Here is a 14,421-nt window from a genome sequence, read left to right as displayed (position 1 = left end):
CTCTCTGGGCCAGAGCCAGTAATAACTACTGCCTGTCATACCTCACAGGATTGTAATGAGGATCAAATGCATAAGCGCCTTGGGAACTGTGAGCCGTTGTCCGATGGGAGCGCTAATCATATCAGGTGCGTCATCTCGGGTTTCTTCAATCTGCTTGACTTGGTTGCAAGCACCGCTCGGGCTCTGCCAGGGACTTTCTGCTTCACCCACAGGCAGGTACACATCCCATAATGTTTGTTGGCGTTAGGCTGTTCTCAGGCCTGTCTGCTTGCTGTCCCGTATCAGTCTCTTCTTATGAGGGCTAGATTCCTCCTTCCCCTAATTCCAGCCAGGGCAACCTTTGGCTGGGGCTCATCAGACCCCTGGGGTACCTGTGTGCTCAGGAAGAGCAGATTTAAAGTCTTACTGCTGTAGAGCACAGGGAACTCTGTCCAGTCACGTGTGGTAGACCATGATGGAAGATAGTATGGGAAAGACTGGGTCACTTTGCTGTACAGCCGAAACTGACAGAACATTGTAAATCAGCTATAATAAAAAAAAGTTTTTAAAAATTGTATTTACACGTTTGGAAAATGGTGGGGCAGACAGGACAAGAAAACTACCCAGATTACTTTCCTAAAACAAATCGAGATCATAGAACATAATAAAAGATTATATGAGAAAAAGAATGTGTGTACACACACCCACACACACATATGTATAACTGGGTCACTTTGCTGTACAGCAGAAATTGACAGAACATTCTAAATCAACTATAGTAAAAATTTTTAAAAAAGAAAAGAAACAAATCCTAGAGAGTAAAGCTCAACCTTCTGCCCCAAGGATGCCTCTCCTGTAGACTCCTGTGAAAAGTGAGATCAGGGGACAAAGTAGGGGCTGGAGAGAGATTGGGAGGGAGGAAGTAGGGTCAGTGATTGCTGTGTTTATTCAGGGCAGGTAGGTTTAAGGGTGAGAAGCACCTCATTGGGGCACCTTGCTTTCAGATAGGTTGTTCTCCTCCAGGTAGTAGAACCCAGGTACCCAGAGACAGCAAGGCTCCCTGCCTGCAGAAGCTCCCGGGTGACCTCTTGTGTAACTCAGGATGGGCAGCCCTTGCTCTGCTCACTTGGCAGCCTCTCTGACTCATCTTCCCTGGGGCAGAGTTGGGGGGGGGGCTTCCTTATACCCTTGCGGGCACCTGGCCTGGCTTCCTGTCCTCTGGGCCCCTGAGGGACTCAAATGGTGCTGTCTTTAGCCTTTTCTCCAAGGACCTTCACGCTTTTAGAGATGGCAGGATAAACACACTGTATTTCTTTTTTTTTTTCTTTTTCTTTTTGTCTTTTCTAGGGCCGCACCTGCAGCATACGGGGAGGTTCCCAGGCCAGGGGTCTAATTGGAGCTGTAGCCATCGGCCTATGCCACAGCCACAGCAACGCGGGATCCAAGCCGCTTTTGCAACCCACACCACAGCTCACGACAATGCCAGATCCTTAACCCACTGAGCGAGGCCAGGGATGGAACCTGCAACCTCATGATTCCTAGTCGGATTCGTTAACCACTGAGCCACGACGGGAACTCCCAACACACTGTATTTCTTAAGTAAAAACTCAGTTGTCTGTTTTAATCGAAGATTCATTATCACCTTTTCACTTTCCTGGCTACAGTCCTTGCCTGCTCTATCCTGCCTGTAACACTCATCACCTGCTAACATGCTGCATCCACAGTTATTATCTGTCTCCTGTCCCCAGAGTAGAAAGTCCATGAGGATGGGGCTTTTGCCTGTTTTGTTCACTGGTTTATCCCTAGTGCCTAGAAGAGTGGCTGGTGCATAGTAGGTGCTCGGTAAGAATTTGTTGGGAGAACGAATAAAAATGCACATGCTTTTGACCATTAATGAGGTGGGGGTGATCCCCATTTTTGTTTACCGCAGATATACTTGCAGGGCCTGGCACAAAATAGGCACTTCATAAATATTGGTTAATATGATAGCCTAGAACAACACTTCTAGGAATTTAGCCTATAGATATGATCGCTGAGTGCATATTAATTAGATATTACTTGCATATTAATTCATGTTAATTATAGCCTTTTGGCAAAAATAAAACTGCTGGAGACCAAGACATGGACCATTAGAAGATCTGGGTTAATTAAATGGATACTCCACACATTAGAGTGCCAAACAGCTACTAAAAAGAATGAGATGGAGTTCTTGTGGCTCGGTGGGTTAAGGACCCGACTAGTATCCATGAGGATATGGGTTTGACCCCTGGCTTCGCTCAGTGGGTTAAGGATTTGACGTTGCCCTGAGCTGTGGCGTAGTATGAAAACACAGCTTGGATCTGGTATTGCCATGGCTGTGGTGTCAGCCAGCGCTTGCCGCTCCAATTCAACCCCTAGCCCGGGAACTTCCATATGCTGCAGGGCGGCCCTAAAAGAAAAACCCTAACCCTAACCCTAAAGAAAAAAACGTATGAGATGTATGATATGAGATCAAATATAATAGCCCTTTCCCCACCAAACAAGTTATTTTTGGTTGCTGAGACCGAAAGAGAGAATTGTAGAGGGTCCTTCTAAAATAATCATCCCAACATTATTCCTATACAGATGCAATAAGAAGTTTCATGTAACATATCCTATTTTGTACGATGTTTCTCAAGCTAGATGGATGACAGATAACTAAGGCAAGGGTCAAGAAAGATCTAGGTATCATTTCTCAAATTGGTCTGTGGAACATGATCGGACATTACACAGATCAAGGTTCTGATTTTTAGAAAGAATTTATGGAGTGTAGTAGTTGTCGTTATTGCAGATTAGGCGCAGATGTATGCGATATGAACATTCAGTTGGACAACAGGTAGGAAAAAATGTCATCGAAATTGACACCAAAACAGGAGAGGCGACAGAAATGTGTAAGCATTGCAATCCTGTACTTCCCCACGGTTTCCTTTTAGTACATGAAATATGCAGATGGATTCCAAGTTTACTTGTCTGGGTTAAAAAAAAAAAGGTGGATCTACACATGCTGATTCAGAAAGGTGTCCAAGATATGTGAAATGATGAAAGCGGAGTTTAAGAAATCAAAGTAGAAAACAGTATGATCCCACACGTATAAAATAAAAGGGTTTGCATATATGTATATTTACAATAATCACCTTGGGGGTGATTTTTTTTTTTTTTTTTTTAGGTATGCAACTGCGGCGTATGGAAGTTCCCAGGCTAGGGGTCAAATCAGAGCCGCAGCTGCTGGCCTACCCCACAGCTACAGCAAAACGGCATCTAAGCCCCATCTGCGACCTACATCACAGCTTGTGGCAACTCAAGATCCTTAACCTAGAATGAGGTCAGGCATCAAATCTATATCCTCATGGATACTGGTCGGATTCTTAACCTGTTGAGCCACAATGGGAACTCTCTGCGCATGTTTTTTTTTAATAATTTTTTTAACTTAAAAAGATAAATTATCATCCCAATCAAAAGCCTAAAATTAGTTTCAGACAGCCATTGTTTCACTACTAGATGACACATTTGCAATCAGAAGAATAGGGAGTGCTTTTTTTTTTTTTTAACTTTTTAGGTCTACACTAGCAGCATATGTTGGTTCTTAGGCTAGGGGTCGAATTGGACCTGCAGCTGCCAGCCTCCACCACTGCCACAGCCAAGCAGGATCCAAGCTGTGCCTGCGACCTACACCACAGCTCACGGCAACGCCAGATCCTTAACCCACTGAGCGAGGCCAGGGATCAAACCCGCAACCTCATGGTTACTAGTCAGATTCGTTTCCACTGTGCCACGGCGGGAACTCCGGGCAGGAACTCCGAGAGTGTTCGTTATTACCTAAGTGGAGGCTTACTTAGGGGCACCACTTAGATGGGAACCAGTGGTGTAGATTATTCCTTCCCCTGCAAAGATTGCATTCAATCCAATTCTAGCCAGACCTCTAGCACCCTGCAAATCACATCCTGATTCCCAATGAAGTGAATGGGCAGAGCATAGGGACCACTGGTTTGGGGGCTGAATGTGGAAAGAGGCCCTGGGCTGCAGAGTGGCAGGGAGGCAGAGAGCCAGCTGTGTGCTCAGATCTCCTCCTTTCCTTTGCCCTCTGGCTTTGGCTCCGCTTTCTCCTGAGGCTCAGATTTCTTCTAAAGAGGACGTTGTGATCACCAGTTTTATTTAAGGCTAAGACTCCCCAAATCTATTGTATTTTCCCCACTGCATTTATGGCTCCCTCCTATTTCTCTGAGGTGTTTCCAAGAACTCAGATCCTTCCTCTGCCCACGCTCTCACCCACACCCAAAGGAAACCCCTGGGCTCAGAGGTGACTTCTGCCTGATCAAAGCAAGGGCTACGGGGTCAGAGCATTTATACGCGCGGCGTATGCAAACAGCCAAGGAAGATAGAACTACAAAGCGGTATGCAATGACATCTGAACTTTTATTGGCCTCCTGCTCCCCAGGGCACCCTGCTTCTGCTGCCTCAGTGCCTCAGAACTTTGGTGTCTGAGGTCTCAGACACCACTTTGCCATCCACGAGCCTGAGGGTGGTGGTTTTCTGAATCGTCTGCCTGGAGTTGCTGCTGTCCAGAGCGTCGCCAAGACTGTAACAGAAGACCAAGCCTCGGTTAAAAACAGCCCCGCAGAGAAAAGGGAAACAAGAAAAGTGGAGAAAAAAAGCCTCCTGATCCCCACCTGTATTTCCAAACTCCCCTTGGCCGCTTCCTCCATAAGTCAAAGACCAAAGTCCCCTTGTGCTCTAAGAAAGGCTAGGGGCAATACTTAGTCCATTCTCTTCTCTGGGAGGGAGCTTCTCTAACTGTTACTCCCCTGAGAGCCTGCGACATACACAGAACCCCAGCCCAGGGCTCACTGGATCCCAATGAACCTGCCTATGGGAGGCTTAGGAAAGCTTAGGCTTTGGGGAGAAGTGGTGGCTTGACCCTGGCTTCTACAAGCGGGGGAGACCAGCTCTACTCACTTGAAGTCCTCGCCATCTTCCAGGAGGCGGCGGTAGGTGTTGATCTCAGCCTCCAGCTTGACCTTGATGTTCAGCAGGGCCTCGTACTCCTGGGTCTGGCGTTGCCCCTCTGCCCGGGTCTGAGCCAGCTCTGACTCCAGGTGCAGGAGGACCCCGTTGAGCTGCTCCATCTGCAGGGCGTAGCGGGCCTCCACCTCCCTCAGGCTGTTCTCCAAGGTGGCCTTCTGCAGGGGCACAGGGAGGGGGGTCAGGTGAGACAGAGCAGAGGAAGAATCTCTGCCACTTGCAGCACGCTTTGAAATTTGGAGCACCTAGTGTGTGCCAGGGACGAGGGTGGAGGGCAGGAGCAGGGGGACATGACATGAGAAACAATTCTGAGCCAAAGGAGATGGTGGAAGGGGAGGATTGGGGCTGAGACAGGATTGGGTGACAGCGGTCAGGACCAAGGGTGGTGGGGACAGATGGACTGAGTGAGGGCTCTCACCAGATTTCTCATGGAGTCCAGGTCGATCTCCAGGGACTGGACGGTCCGTCTCAGCTCCGTGAGTGTCATCTCAGCAGCTCCAATCTCAGCCGACTGTGAGGTGACCACTGAGGTGCTCTCCTCAATCTGCAGGGTGGACATGGTGCTCAGGTCCCTCCTCTGTCCTCCTCCCTCCCGCCCCCTCCTGCCTCTGTGCCTCGCTGGGCATCCATCCCTTCCTTTCACGCACCTGCTGGGACCAGTACTTGTCCAGCTCCTCTCGGTTCTTCTGAGCCAGCTCATCATACTGGGCCCGGATGTCTGCCATGATCTTGCTGAGGTCCTGAGGTTTGGGGGCATCCAACTCCACGGTCAACCCAGAGTTGGCAATCTGGTTTTGTAGACCCTTTACTTCCTAAAGGAGAGAAGGACGGAAGTGAGGAGGGGCTCAGGGTCAGAGATCCAGGAAGACTCTTCATCCGGGGCTGCCTCTTCCAGGAAGTCTACAGGGCTGACCAGACAACAAAGCAGAGGATGCCCTTGACTTTGCTCTCTGGGCAATGCCAGTTATGGGCCTTCTGCTCGAGATGGGTAAATATCACCTGTCCTGCCCATACCTGTCAATCACAAATCAATCACAAGTGGTTTCTCTTGCCTCCCTTCGCCCTGTTCCTCCATCTACAGACCTGCTCCTTGTATCTTTCTCCATCACTGCTTGCTTTTACTGCTCCTGTTTCCACCCTTCCCGCTGCACCACAAGGGAACTCCTCATCCATATCCTTTTGACCTCACCACACTCAGGTGGGCCACTGAGCATGGCAAGAATCTGATGGAGAAGTGCTCAGGCTGGTAGTTCTAACTAAGAATCCTTGCAGGGACCCTGCTCCCTCTACTCCCCGACCCAGACTTGTCTGTGGCCCCTGCTTGCCTCCTCGTGGTTCTTCTTCATGAAGAGCAGCTCCTCCTTGAGAGCCTCGATCTCTGTCTCCAGCTGCAGGCGAGTGACATTGGTGTCATCAATGACCTTGCGGAGCCCGTGGATGTCGCTCTCCACAGACTGGCGCATGGCCAGCTCCGTCTCATACCTGTGGGAGTGGAGGTGATGAGAAGGGCCTCGTCTCTGATCCAGAACCTTCTCAACCCAGGCCACCTCCTAAGAGCAGCCGCATGACCACTGCAAACCAGCCACCTGGCTCAGGAATCAGGCGATCACAATCCTCAGAGCACCGTTCCTGGCACTTGGGTATGAAAACTGGGGCTCATGAATAAGTGAACTGATGGAGCCTTACTCTCACTCATCCAGCTCCACCTACAGCTGCACAAGATCCCACTGTGAACCCCACCTGATCACAGCCCCCAGTCCCCCATCCTTACTTGACTCTGAAGTCATCAGCAGCGAGACGGGCATTGTCAATCTGCAGAACGATGCGGGCGTTGTCCACAGAACTTGCAAAGATCTGGGGGGATGGACAGAGAGGTTGCTCGGTGAGTGGGAAGTTGATGGGGAGGGCTGAGTACGTTGGGAGGTGTCATGCGTCTCAGTAAAACAACCTTCCTGGTCCCCGGGTAACCAGAGGCTCTCCTTGTATACCTCTCCTCTTCCACCTGTGCCCCCTCACACTGTCCCCTCCTTTCCTGGAGTCCCAAATCCCAGCGTTTCCCACCTCCTGCTGCCCTTCCTTTCCAGGCCTCCACTGGCTGGCCTGCCCAGAAACGAGCAGCTGCTAAAAAGCCCGCTCCTGGCCTTCTCCTGGCCTTTCTTTCGAGAGCACCTGCTCAGTGGCCCCCCTCCCCCACTGGTCTCTCCCACAGGTAGGCCTTCTGTTTGCTCCTAGATGACTCAGCTTTAGCCACATCCGCTTAACCCCTCCAGCTGTCCCTTCTCCGCTCCTGTTTCACCTCCTTCCATGCTGTCCACTCTTTTGCAAATGCCCACCTCCCCTTCCGGCTCTCTCCTGGGGAAGAGCCCTTCCTGCTCATTCACCACCCTTGGGAGCCCTGTGGTCAGGAGTGTGTAAGGAAATCTGGGGCATTCCTAAGCCCCCCAGTCGGAGTTGCGGGAGGGGCGGGAGATGGGGGAAGGAGTGAACATACCCCACCCTGTTAGAATTGCTATCCTTGGGGGAGGGGGAGGAAGAGGGAAGGCAGCCGACAACTGGAGGATCCAACGGGGCTGGGAGTTGGGGATGCTCCCTCCTTGCCCTCTTACCTGAGCCCTCAGTTCCTCGATAGTCTTCAAGTAATGACTCCAGTCCCTGACCTGGGGTCCCTTTTTCTCCAGGTGTTCCCGGATTTTGATCTCCAGCCTCCGATTATCAGCCTCCAGACTCCTCACCCTCTCCAGGTAGGAGGCCAGGCGGTCATTCAGGTCCTGCATGGTCTCCTTCTCGCCCTGGATGCCCCCGACACCCACCAGACCCCCGGCCATCCCGGCCCCCCAGCCGCCCCCGCCCCGGACGCTGCTGGAGCGGGACACGGAGATCCGGGAGCCCGAGCCCCCGGCGCCTGCATAGACGCTGGCCGCGCTGCTGACCGGTCGGACCCGGTGGCCCGGCGACTGCACGGACCGGTAGCTGGAGAAAGAGGACTGGGTGCTGAAGCTCATGTTGCTTATTCCGCGAGGGAAGAGCGAGACCAGAGCTCAGGTGCTGGGCCGTGGAGGGTGTTAGGTCCGCAACTCAAGTTATAGCTCCGAGGGAAGGGGAGGGGACCTCCCGGACAGGCTCCACCCCTGCCACCGGAGTCGCTACGGAAGCCCGGGTCACAGGTGAACAGCGGGGAATCAGCGCCCACGGTTCCTGACCCTCCCCAGCCTTTCCCCGCCCCCTCAGCCCTGCCCTGCCCCGGCCACCCTCCCCCCTGCAGGAGGGGGGTGAGTGAGCGGGATGGAGACCCGCAAGGGCAGCAGGTGAAGGTGGCTCTGGCAGCTGTGCTTTCACGGCAAGAAATGATGATATTGTACCCCCACCCTACCCCCAGGGAGAGGAGGTCCAGCCTGTCGAGAATTTGGGGGATGAGGGTCCGGAGAAGAGTGTGTCTGCTTTAGCTGGGCTCAGCCTGCACCCCAAGTTCCCACCTGCAGGGGACATCTTGGGGAATCCTAGAGCCCCCAGAGTCCTGGGGAAGAGAAATGCCATCCTGAGGCTCAATTTGGCTGGTTTACACGGGTCCCCACCTAGGTTGGTTCCCCAACAGTCCTCCTGCATCCTATAGGCGGGTATTGTCAATTACCCACAGACACCTTCACTCACCAATCATGTTCAGACTCTGGAAAACAAACTCATTCTCTGAACGGGGTCTCCTTTTTCCTCTTCCCTCAGCTCGATCCCAGGGAGGCCTGGCCTCTGGGAAACACTCAGTGATTTGAACAGGGGACTTGTCCTCACTTTTGCACACCTGTGTATCAGCCTTACCCACACCCTTGGGTAAACAAATAATAGCTGGGCACGTACAGTTCAACAGATATTTGTTGGGCACCTACTGTGTATCAGGCTCTGTTCTAGTTGCTGGGGAGCAGTGGGGAAAAGACGCCGGTAATCTTCACGGAGGCTGTCCTGTCCCGAGAGGACAGACACATGCACCTAGAAACATTCTAGGTGAGCCTCAGCCTGGTGGTCGGCCCTCTCTTCCTCCTCACTAGGACTTTTTGGCAAGCCCTCTTCCTTTCCCTGCCTCTCCTCAAAAAGTTCTCTCTGGATCCCAAGGAGTGGGTGGAGGCTGCCTCCTTCTGGAAGCTTCGGCCAGGATATGAGTGAAAAGGCTGAAGGTAAAGAAATTCCCACAGCTCCCTTCACCCCTGAAGCTGGATGGTGACCCCCTGCTGAATGAGCTGGAGGAATCCTGAGGTTCTGTACCTTCGAGTCTGTCACCACCAGCAGCTGGTTTGTCAGGCAGGGCCTGGCATTACCTAGCTGTCTGTGCTGTTTGCTCTGGAGTGACCTATTGATTCTTAATGAGCTGCCAGCTAAACTGAAGAGGAGGGGGCAGACAGGCAAGGAGACCTGGGAGGATAGGTGCCCTGGGGAGTAGTTGGGTCAAAGGACCAGCCAGGGGGCAGGTGCAGCTCAGATGAGGGGCTTGGCCCTGGATCATCCCAGGCCTGGCATCTTCTGGTGGGGAAACACCCAATGGGAGCTAGCTGGAGGCAGGTCAGGGTAGGAGCTGGCCAGGGGAGGGTCAGGTCTTGTGGAAGATCAAAAGGCAAACGGGATGCAAATTAGCATCCAAATGAATGCCCAGGAGTTTTGCATGGAGGGTTTCTGGGAGCTTAGGAGTGCCAGCCCTTCAAAGGGGTTTCTCCAGCTTACGTCACCTTCCCCTACCCAGAATTGTCATGTGCAGAATTGCGCAATGAGGTAGAGGGGTTACGCTGTGATGAGGTATAGGGCTTACGGCCAGTTTGGGTATTTGGCCAGCTGTGTGACCTTGGCGGAAGTGACTTAACTCTGCACTTCAGTTTCTTCACTGGTAAAAAGGAGAAAAAACCAGTCCCGTCCATCTCCTTGGGTGGCAATGGATATGAATGTTAATTTTCACTCACTTATGCACTGAACAAATGCTAATTGCTTATGGTGAAGCAGCTGCGAGGGGGTCAATTTACTTGTAAAGATGCCTCCTTGATATAAGGACTCTTTCTAAGTCACTTAAGACCCCTGGGGGTCTTTGAATTCCACCAGGGATCAGGCCCAGATCTAAGGATTCTTATCTAAGCTCCTTTCCAGATCTTTCACTGATCCCTGCCCCACTCTGACTGCTTGGGACCTTTTGGGGCCTCGGGAGGAAGGTTCTGTCTAGGGCCGGAGAAGGAGAGCTGCCAGGGTCTTATCTCCCAGAGCTGATGTTGTGGCCACATTCCTGACCTCTTGCGGCATTGGGGCAAATACCAACCTCAGGTTTCCAGCACCAGCCTGCCCTTTTCCACCACATTCAGATTCCTCTGTGGTCCAGGGCCTTTTCACCGGGTCTGAGAGCCTCTGGGAGAGCTGGGGAAGGGGGTGTGGAAGGGGGAGTTTCGGACCTCCCCAGGGTCCTAGCACTGGGGCTCTGGGGTCGGGTGGGTGGGAGGCAGGATGGGCAGGGGCATGGCTGGTGGTGAGGCTGGTCCTGGAAGGAGGTGGAGCAGGAGGGGCCCAGGTGTGAGCCGGCAACAAAGACAGAAAAAAAGGCTCCCAGAGTAAAAAGACTCAGCAGAGGGGGGTCCAGAAGAGGGGAAATGGTTCCGCCCCCATCCTGCCCTGCATTCCGGCGTCCTGCAGAGGGGGAGCTGGGAACCTGAGAGACAGGTTTAACTCCGGAGTCAACTCAGAGATGACCCCCGATAAGGGGGGTCAGACTTCTCCCCCGCTCCCCCACCTCCCAGGGAGAGCTGGAGCCACAGCTCTGGGGGAACTAGATAGTGGGGGGATTAAGGGATTGGGGGGATCATGGGCGCCTGGAGCCCTTTAGGCTTTGCTTTATCATTTAGGCTGTAAATTTCATACCTGACCCTGAGGAAGGGGTTTGTTTAGAATAGCAGCTGAAGTGTGAGGGTGGGGGTCTCTAGACTGAGTGGCGCTGGGGGGAGGGGCGCTGGGGGGCTGATTCTCAGCCTCTTCTCAAAGGATTGAAAGATTGAGAATGACTCTAGACTGTTGGGGGCAGTGAGAGGTCCTTGAGGTGGGGACAGCAGGGGGCAGCAAGGCGGGTGAGAGGTTGGCCTGGGAGGCTCCCCTCAGCTGCCTGCAGTGGAAGCCCCCCCCAGCGCCATGTGCCAGCAGGTGTCCCACCAGAGGACCCCAGGGCTACTGAGTTAGGGGCAGAGCCTTAGAGGAAGAGAACAGACAGAGGAAGGATGAGGCAGAGCAGAAGGAAAGGAGTCGGGCAGAGTGAGAATCCCTCTTGCTCAGCCCTGAGCCTGGCATGTGGGGGAGCTCCATAAATGATTTACGATGAATGAAAAGGGGGTTCTGGGGACATTCAGGGGACCAAGAAGTGCGCTTAGGGAGGCTGTGGAGGCAGGTGGGTTGATGGGGTTCCTGCTGGCTTGGGAGTGGGACCCAATCTGAATCTCTCAAGACTTCGGGGAATTTCGCTGGCAGGGCTTCTGGACCTGCCTGTCCTGTGTGGAGTAGGGGAAGGGTGCTGAGGGTTGGGCCAGGCTGCTTCCCCCAGGGTTGGGAGGGTCCAAGAATACTCTGGTAGGGATTTCCCTTCAGGGCTCAGTGGTTAATGAACCCGAACCCGACTAGGATCCATGAGGATGGGAGTTCGCTCCCTGGCCTCACTCAGTGGGTTAAGGATCCAGCATTGCCGTGAGCTGTGGTGTAGGTTGCACAGATGGCTCAGATCCCATGTTGCTGTGGCTGTGGTGTAGACCAGCAGCTGTAGGTCTGATTAGACCCCCAGCCTGGGAACTCCCATATGCTGGGAGTGTGGCCCTAAAAAGCAAAAAAAAAAAAAAAAAAGAATGCTCTGGTACTTTTATATCATTGCTTCAACTGGGTTTGGACCCTGAGTTATTCCCGGGAATAAAGGAAGGAAAGATCCGCTCTGAGGAGCCTGGAGCTGCCCAGGAATCTCCAGCAATAAACTCAGAGAGGCTTCTAGGAAATCCGGGCTTTCCAGAGTAACCTTGGCTCCCTGGGGTCCCCTGCAGTCACCTCTGGCAAAGCCAGCTCTCCCCTACCAGGGATGGCTTCTCCTATTCTTTTTATCATTATTATTATTATTTTTATTTTTTTGGTCTTTTTGGCTTTTCTAGGGCCGCTTCCTGTGGCATATGGAGATTCACAGGCTAGGGGTCGAATCGGAGCTGTAGCCGCCAGCCTGCACCAGAGCCACAACAACGCGGGATCCGATCTGCATCTGTGACCTACACCACAGCTCACAGCAACGCCGGGTCCTTAACCCACTGAGCGAGGCCAGGGGTCGAACCCGCAACCTCATGGTTCCTAGTCGGATTCGTTAACCACTGCGCCACGATGGGAACTCCGCTCCTCCTATTCTTATGACCTCTGCCCCTTGCCCCTTCTGATCTGGTCTCTTCTCAGGTGCCACCCTTTACCTCAATGCCATCCCCACAACCTATCACCTCTTTCCAATCTGCCAAGAGCGGAATGGAGCACAGGCATAAGTGTGGCACTTGGTGTCAAAAGACCTGGGTTCAAGGTCCCACTGCTGGCTGGGTGATCTTGGGCAAATTTACTCGTCTTGGTCTCTTCAGCTATAGAATAAGGATAATAGGTATATCTACTCCGAGAGGTTTTTTTTTTTTTTTTTTAATTAAAGTGTAGTCTATTTACAACATTGTGGCAGTTTCTGCTGTACAGCAAAGTGACAGTCATAGGTAGATATACCTTCCCTTTTATTATCTTCCGTCACGGTCTGTCCCAAGAGACTGTGTATAACTCCCTGTGCTGTGCAGGAGGACTCCATTGCTTATCCATCCTAAATGTAATCGTTTGCATCTACTAACCCCAGACTCCCAGTCCATCCCTCTCTCTCCCCCTGTCCTCTTGGCAACTGCAAGTCTCTTCTCTCTGTCTGTTTCTGTTTTGTAGCTCGGTTCATTTGTGCTGTATTTTAGATTCCGCATATAAGTGATACCATATGGTATTTGTCTTTCTCTTTCCGACTTCCTTTACTTGTTATGAGAATCTCTAGTTGCATCCATGCGGCTGCAAATGGCATTGTTTCATTCTTTTTTATGGCTGAGTAGTATTCCACTGTATTCTCCAAGAGTTTGCATGAGGGTCAAATGAGACCATTTGCCTGGAAGAGCTTCGGTGCTGAAGAATCCAGTAGATTTCCTTTCCTGTTTGGCTTGCCTCTATCTTCTCCTTTTTTTCCCAGATTCCTTTTTTCGCCCTCACTACCCTCTAGCCTTCTGCTCTCTGCTTATCACTATGTCCTTACTTTCACCTTGGGCATGGGGCAGCGGCAGCTACAACTGAGTCTGTGGAAAAGTAGAGTGGCTGAGAACCCATCTTGAAATCATCCTATCAATGGCCATGTGTCTCTCAGTCTCTATCCCTTTGGCTTTTTTTTTTTTTGTCTTTTGTCTTTTTAGGGCTGCACCTGTGGCACATGGAGGTTCCCAGACTAGGGGTCGAATCAGAGTTGTAGCTGTTGGCCTACGTCAATGCAGGATCCCGAGCCACGTCTGTGATCTACACCACCACTCACAGCAACACCAGATCCTTAACCCACTGAGTGAGGCCAGGGATCAAACCCATGTCCTCATGGATAGATACTAGGTGGGTTTGTTGACAACTGAGCCATGACAGAAACTCCTGGGTGTTTTTTTTTTTTTTAAATGCTTTAAAAAAAAAATCTTTTTAGGGCTTCACCTGTGGCATATGAAAGTTCCCAGGGTAGGGGTTGGGTTAGAGCTGCAGCTGCTGGCCTATGCCACAGCCACAGGAACACGGGATCCTTAACCCACTGAGCGAGGCCAGGGATTGAACTTGTATCCTCACTGATACTATGTTGGTTTCTTAACCTGCTGAGCCACAACAGGTACTCCACTTTGGCTTTGGACTTGGCAGATCTACCAGGAGTGTCTGGGGGAGGTGTCTAGGAAGCAGCCAGAAAATCAAGGTGAGAGCTTGAGAGAGGCATGGGGTATGGAATGCAGCTTGTGGGACCAAGGCTAGCCTTCAGGGCCTTTGCATAAACTGGACAAAGGCAGCTTCCTCCTTGTTTCCCTGGCCTGGTGCCCTTGTGACCTACACAGCCAGATGTGGCGGCCCTGTCTGGAGCCACCCACCTAGATGACTTGGGGAAAACCCCGGTGCAGATGAGATGGCCTAAGGAAAAATAAAAAGACGAAAAACTGGGCAGAGTCTGCACGGAGGGACCTAAGACAAGAAGAGGAGGAAGAGACAGAGAGAAAAGAGAGGAGAGGACCTCCTCCCAGAAGAGACCAGGAGACAGGTCTGTCGTGAAAGCCAAGGAGAAAGAGTGCCAAGGAGGCACTGATACACCCAGGATCAAGGAGGCTGAGAGCAAGCAGAGCACTTTCAATAAAG

The 14,421-nt window shown here is 52.0% G+C and overlaps 1 protein-coding gene across 1 annotated transcript; it reads right to left on the bottom strand.

The window, feature by feature from the left end:
- Window positions 1-4,391: 4,391 nt before the first annotated feature.
- On the bottom strand, window positions 4,392-8,118 carry KRT18 (keratin 18). Its single transcript, XM_047786708.1, has 7 exons — window positions 7,623-8,118; window positions 6,788-6,870; window positions 6,342-6,498; window positions 5,664-5,828; window positions 5,435-5,560; window positions 4,951-5,174; window positions 4,392-4,573 (listed from the first exon to the last, which is right to left on the bottom strand). The coding sequence occupies exons 1-7, from the start codon at window positions 8,016-8,018 to the stop codon at window positions 4,453-4,455; spliced, it is 1,272 nt and encodes a 423-aa protein (XP_047642664.1). The 5' UTR covers window positions 8,019-8,118; the 3' UTR covers window positions 4,392-4,452.
- Between the last annotated feature and the right edge of the window lie 6,303 nt (window positions 8,119-14,421).

This window comes from Phacochoerus africanus, chromosome 7, assembly GCF_016906955.1.
Source record: "Phacochoerus africanus isolate WHEZ1 chromosome 7, ROS_Pafr_v1, whole genome shotgun sequence".
Classification (NCBI taxonomy): Eukaryota; Metazoa; Chordata; class Mammalia; order Artiodactyla; family Suidae; genus Phacochoerus; species Phacochoerus africanus.
Note: the sequence above shows the minus strand (reverse complement) of the source record. Positions and strands in the feature narration are given on the sequence as shown.

Coding starts and splice junctions, on each gene's coding strand:
- KRT18 (XM_047786708.1), bottom strand. CDS start 8,018: ATGAGCTTCAGCACCCAGTCCTCTTTCTCCAGCTACCGGTCCGTGCAG. Junction 6,499..6,787: donor GCTGATGACTTCAGAGTCAA/GTAAGGATGGGG, acceptor CCACTCCCACAG/GTATGAGACGGAGCTGGCCA. Junction 4,574..4,950: donor GAAGATGGCGAGGACTTCAA/GTGAGTAGAGCT, acceptor CTTCTGTTACAG/TCTTGGCGACGCTCTGGACA.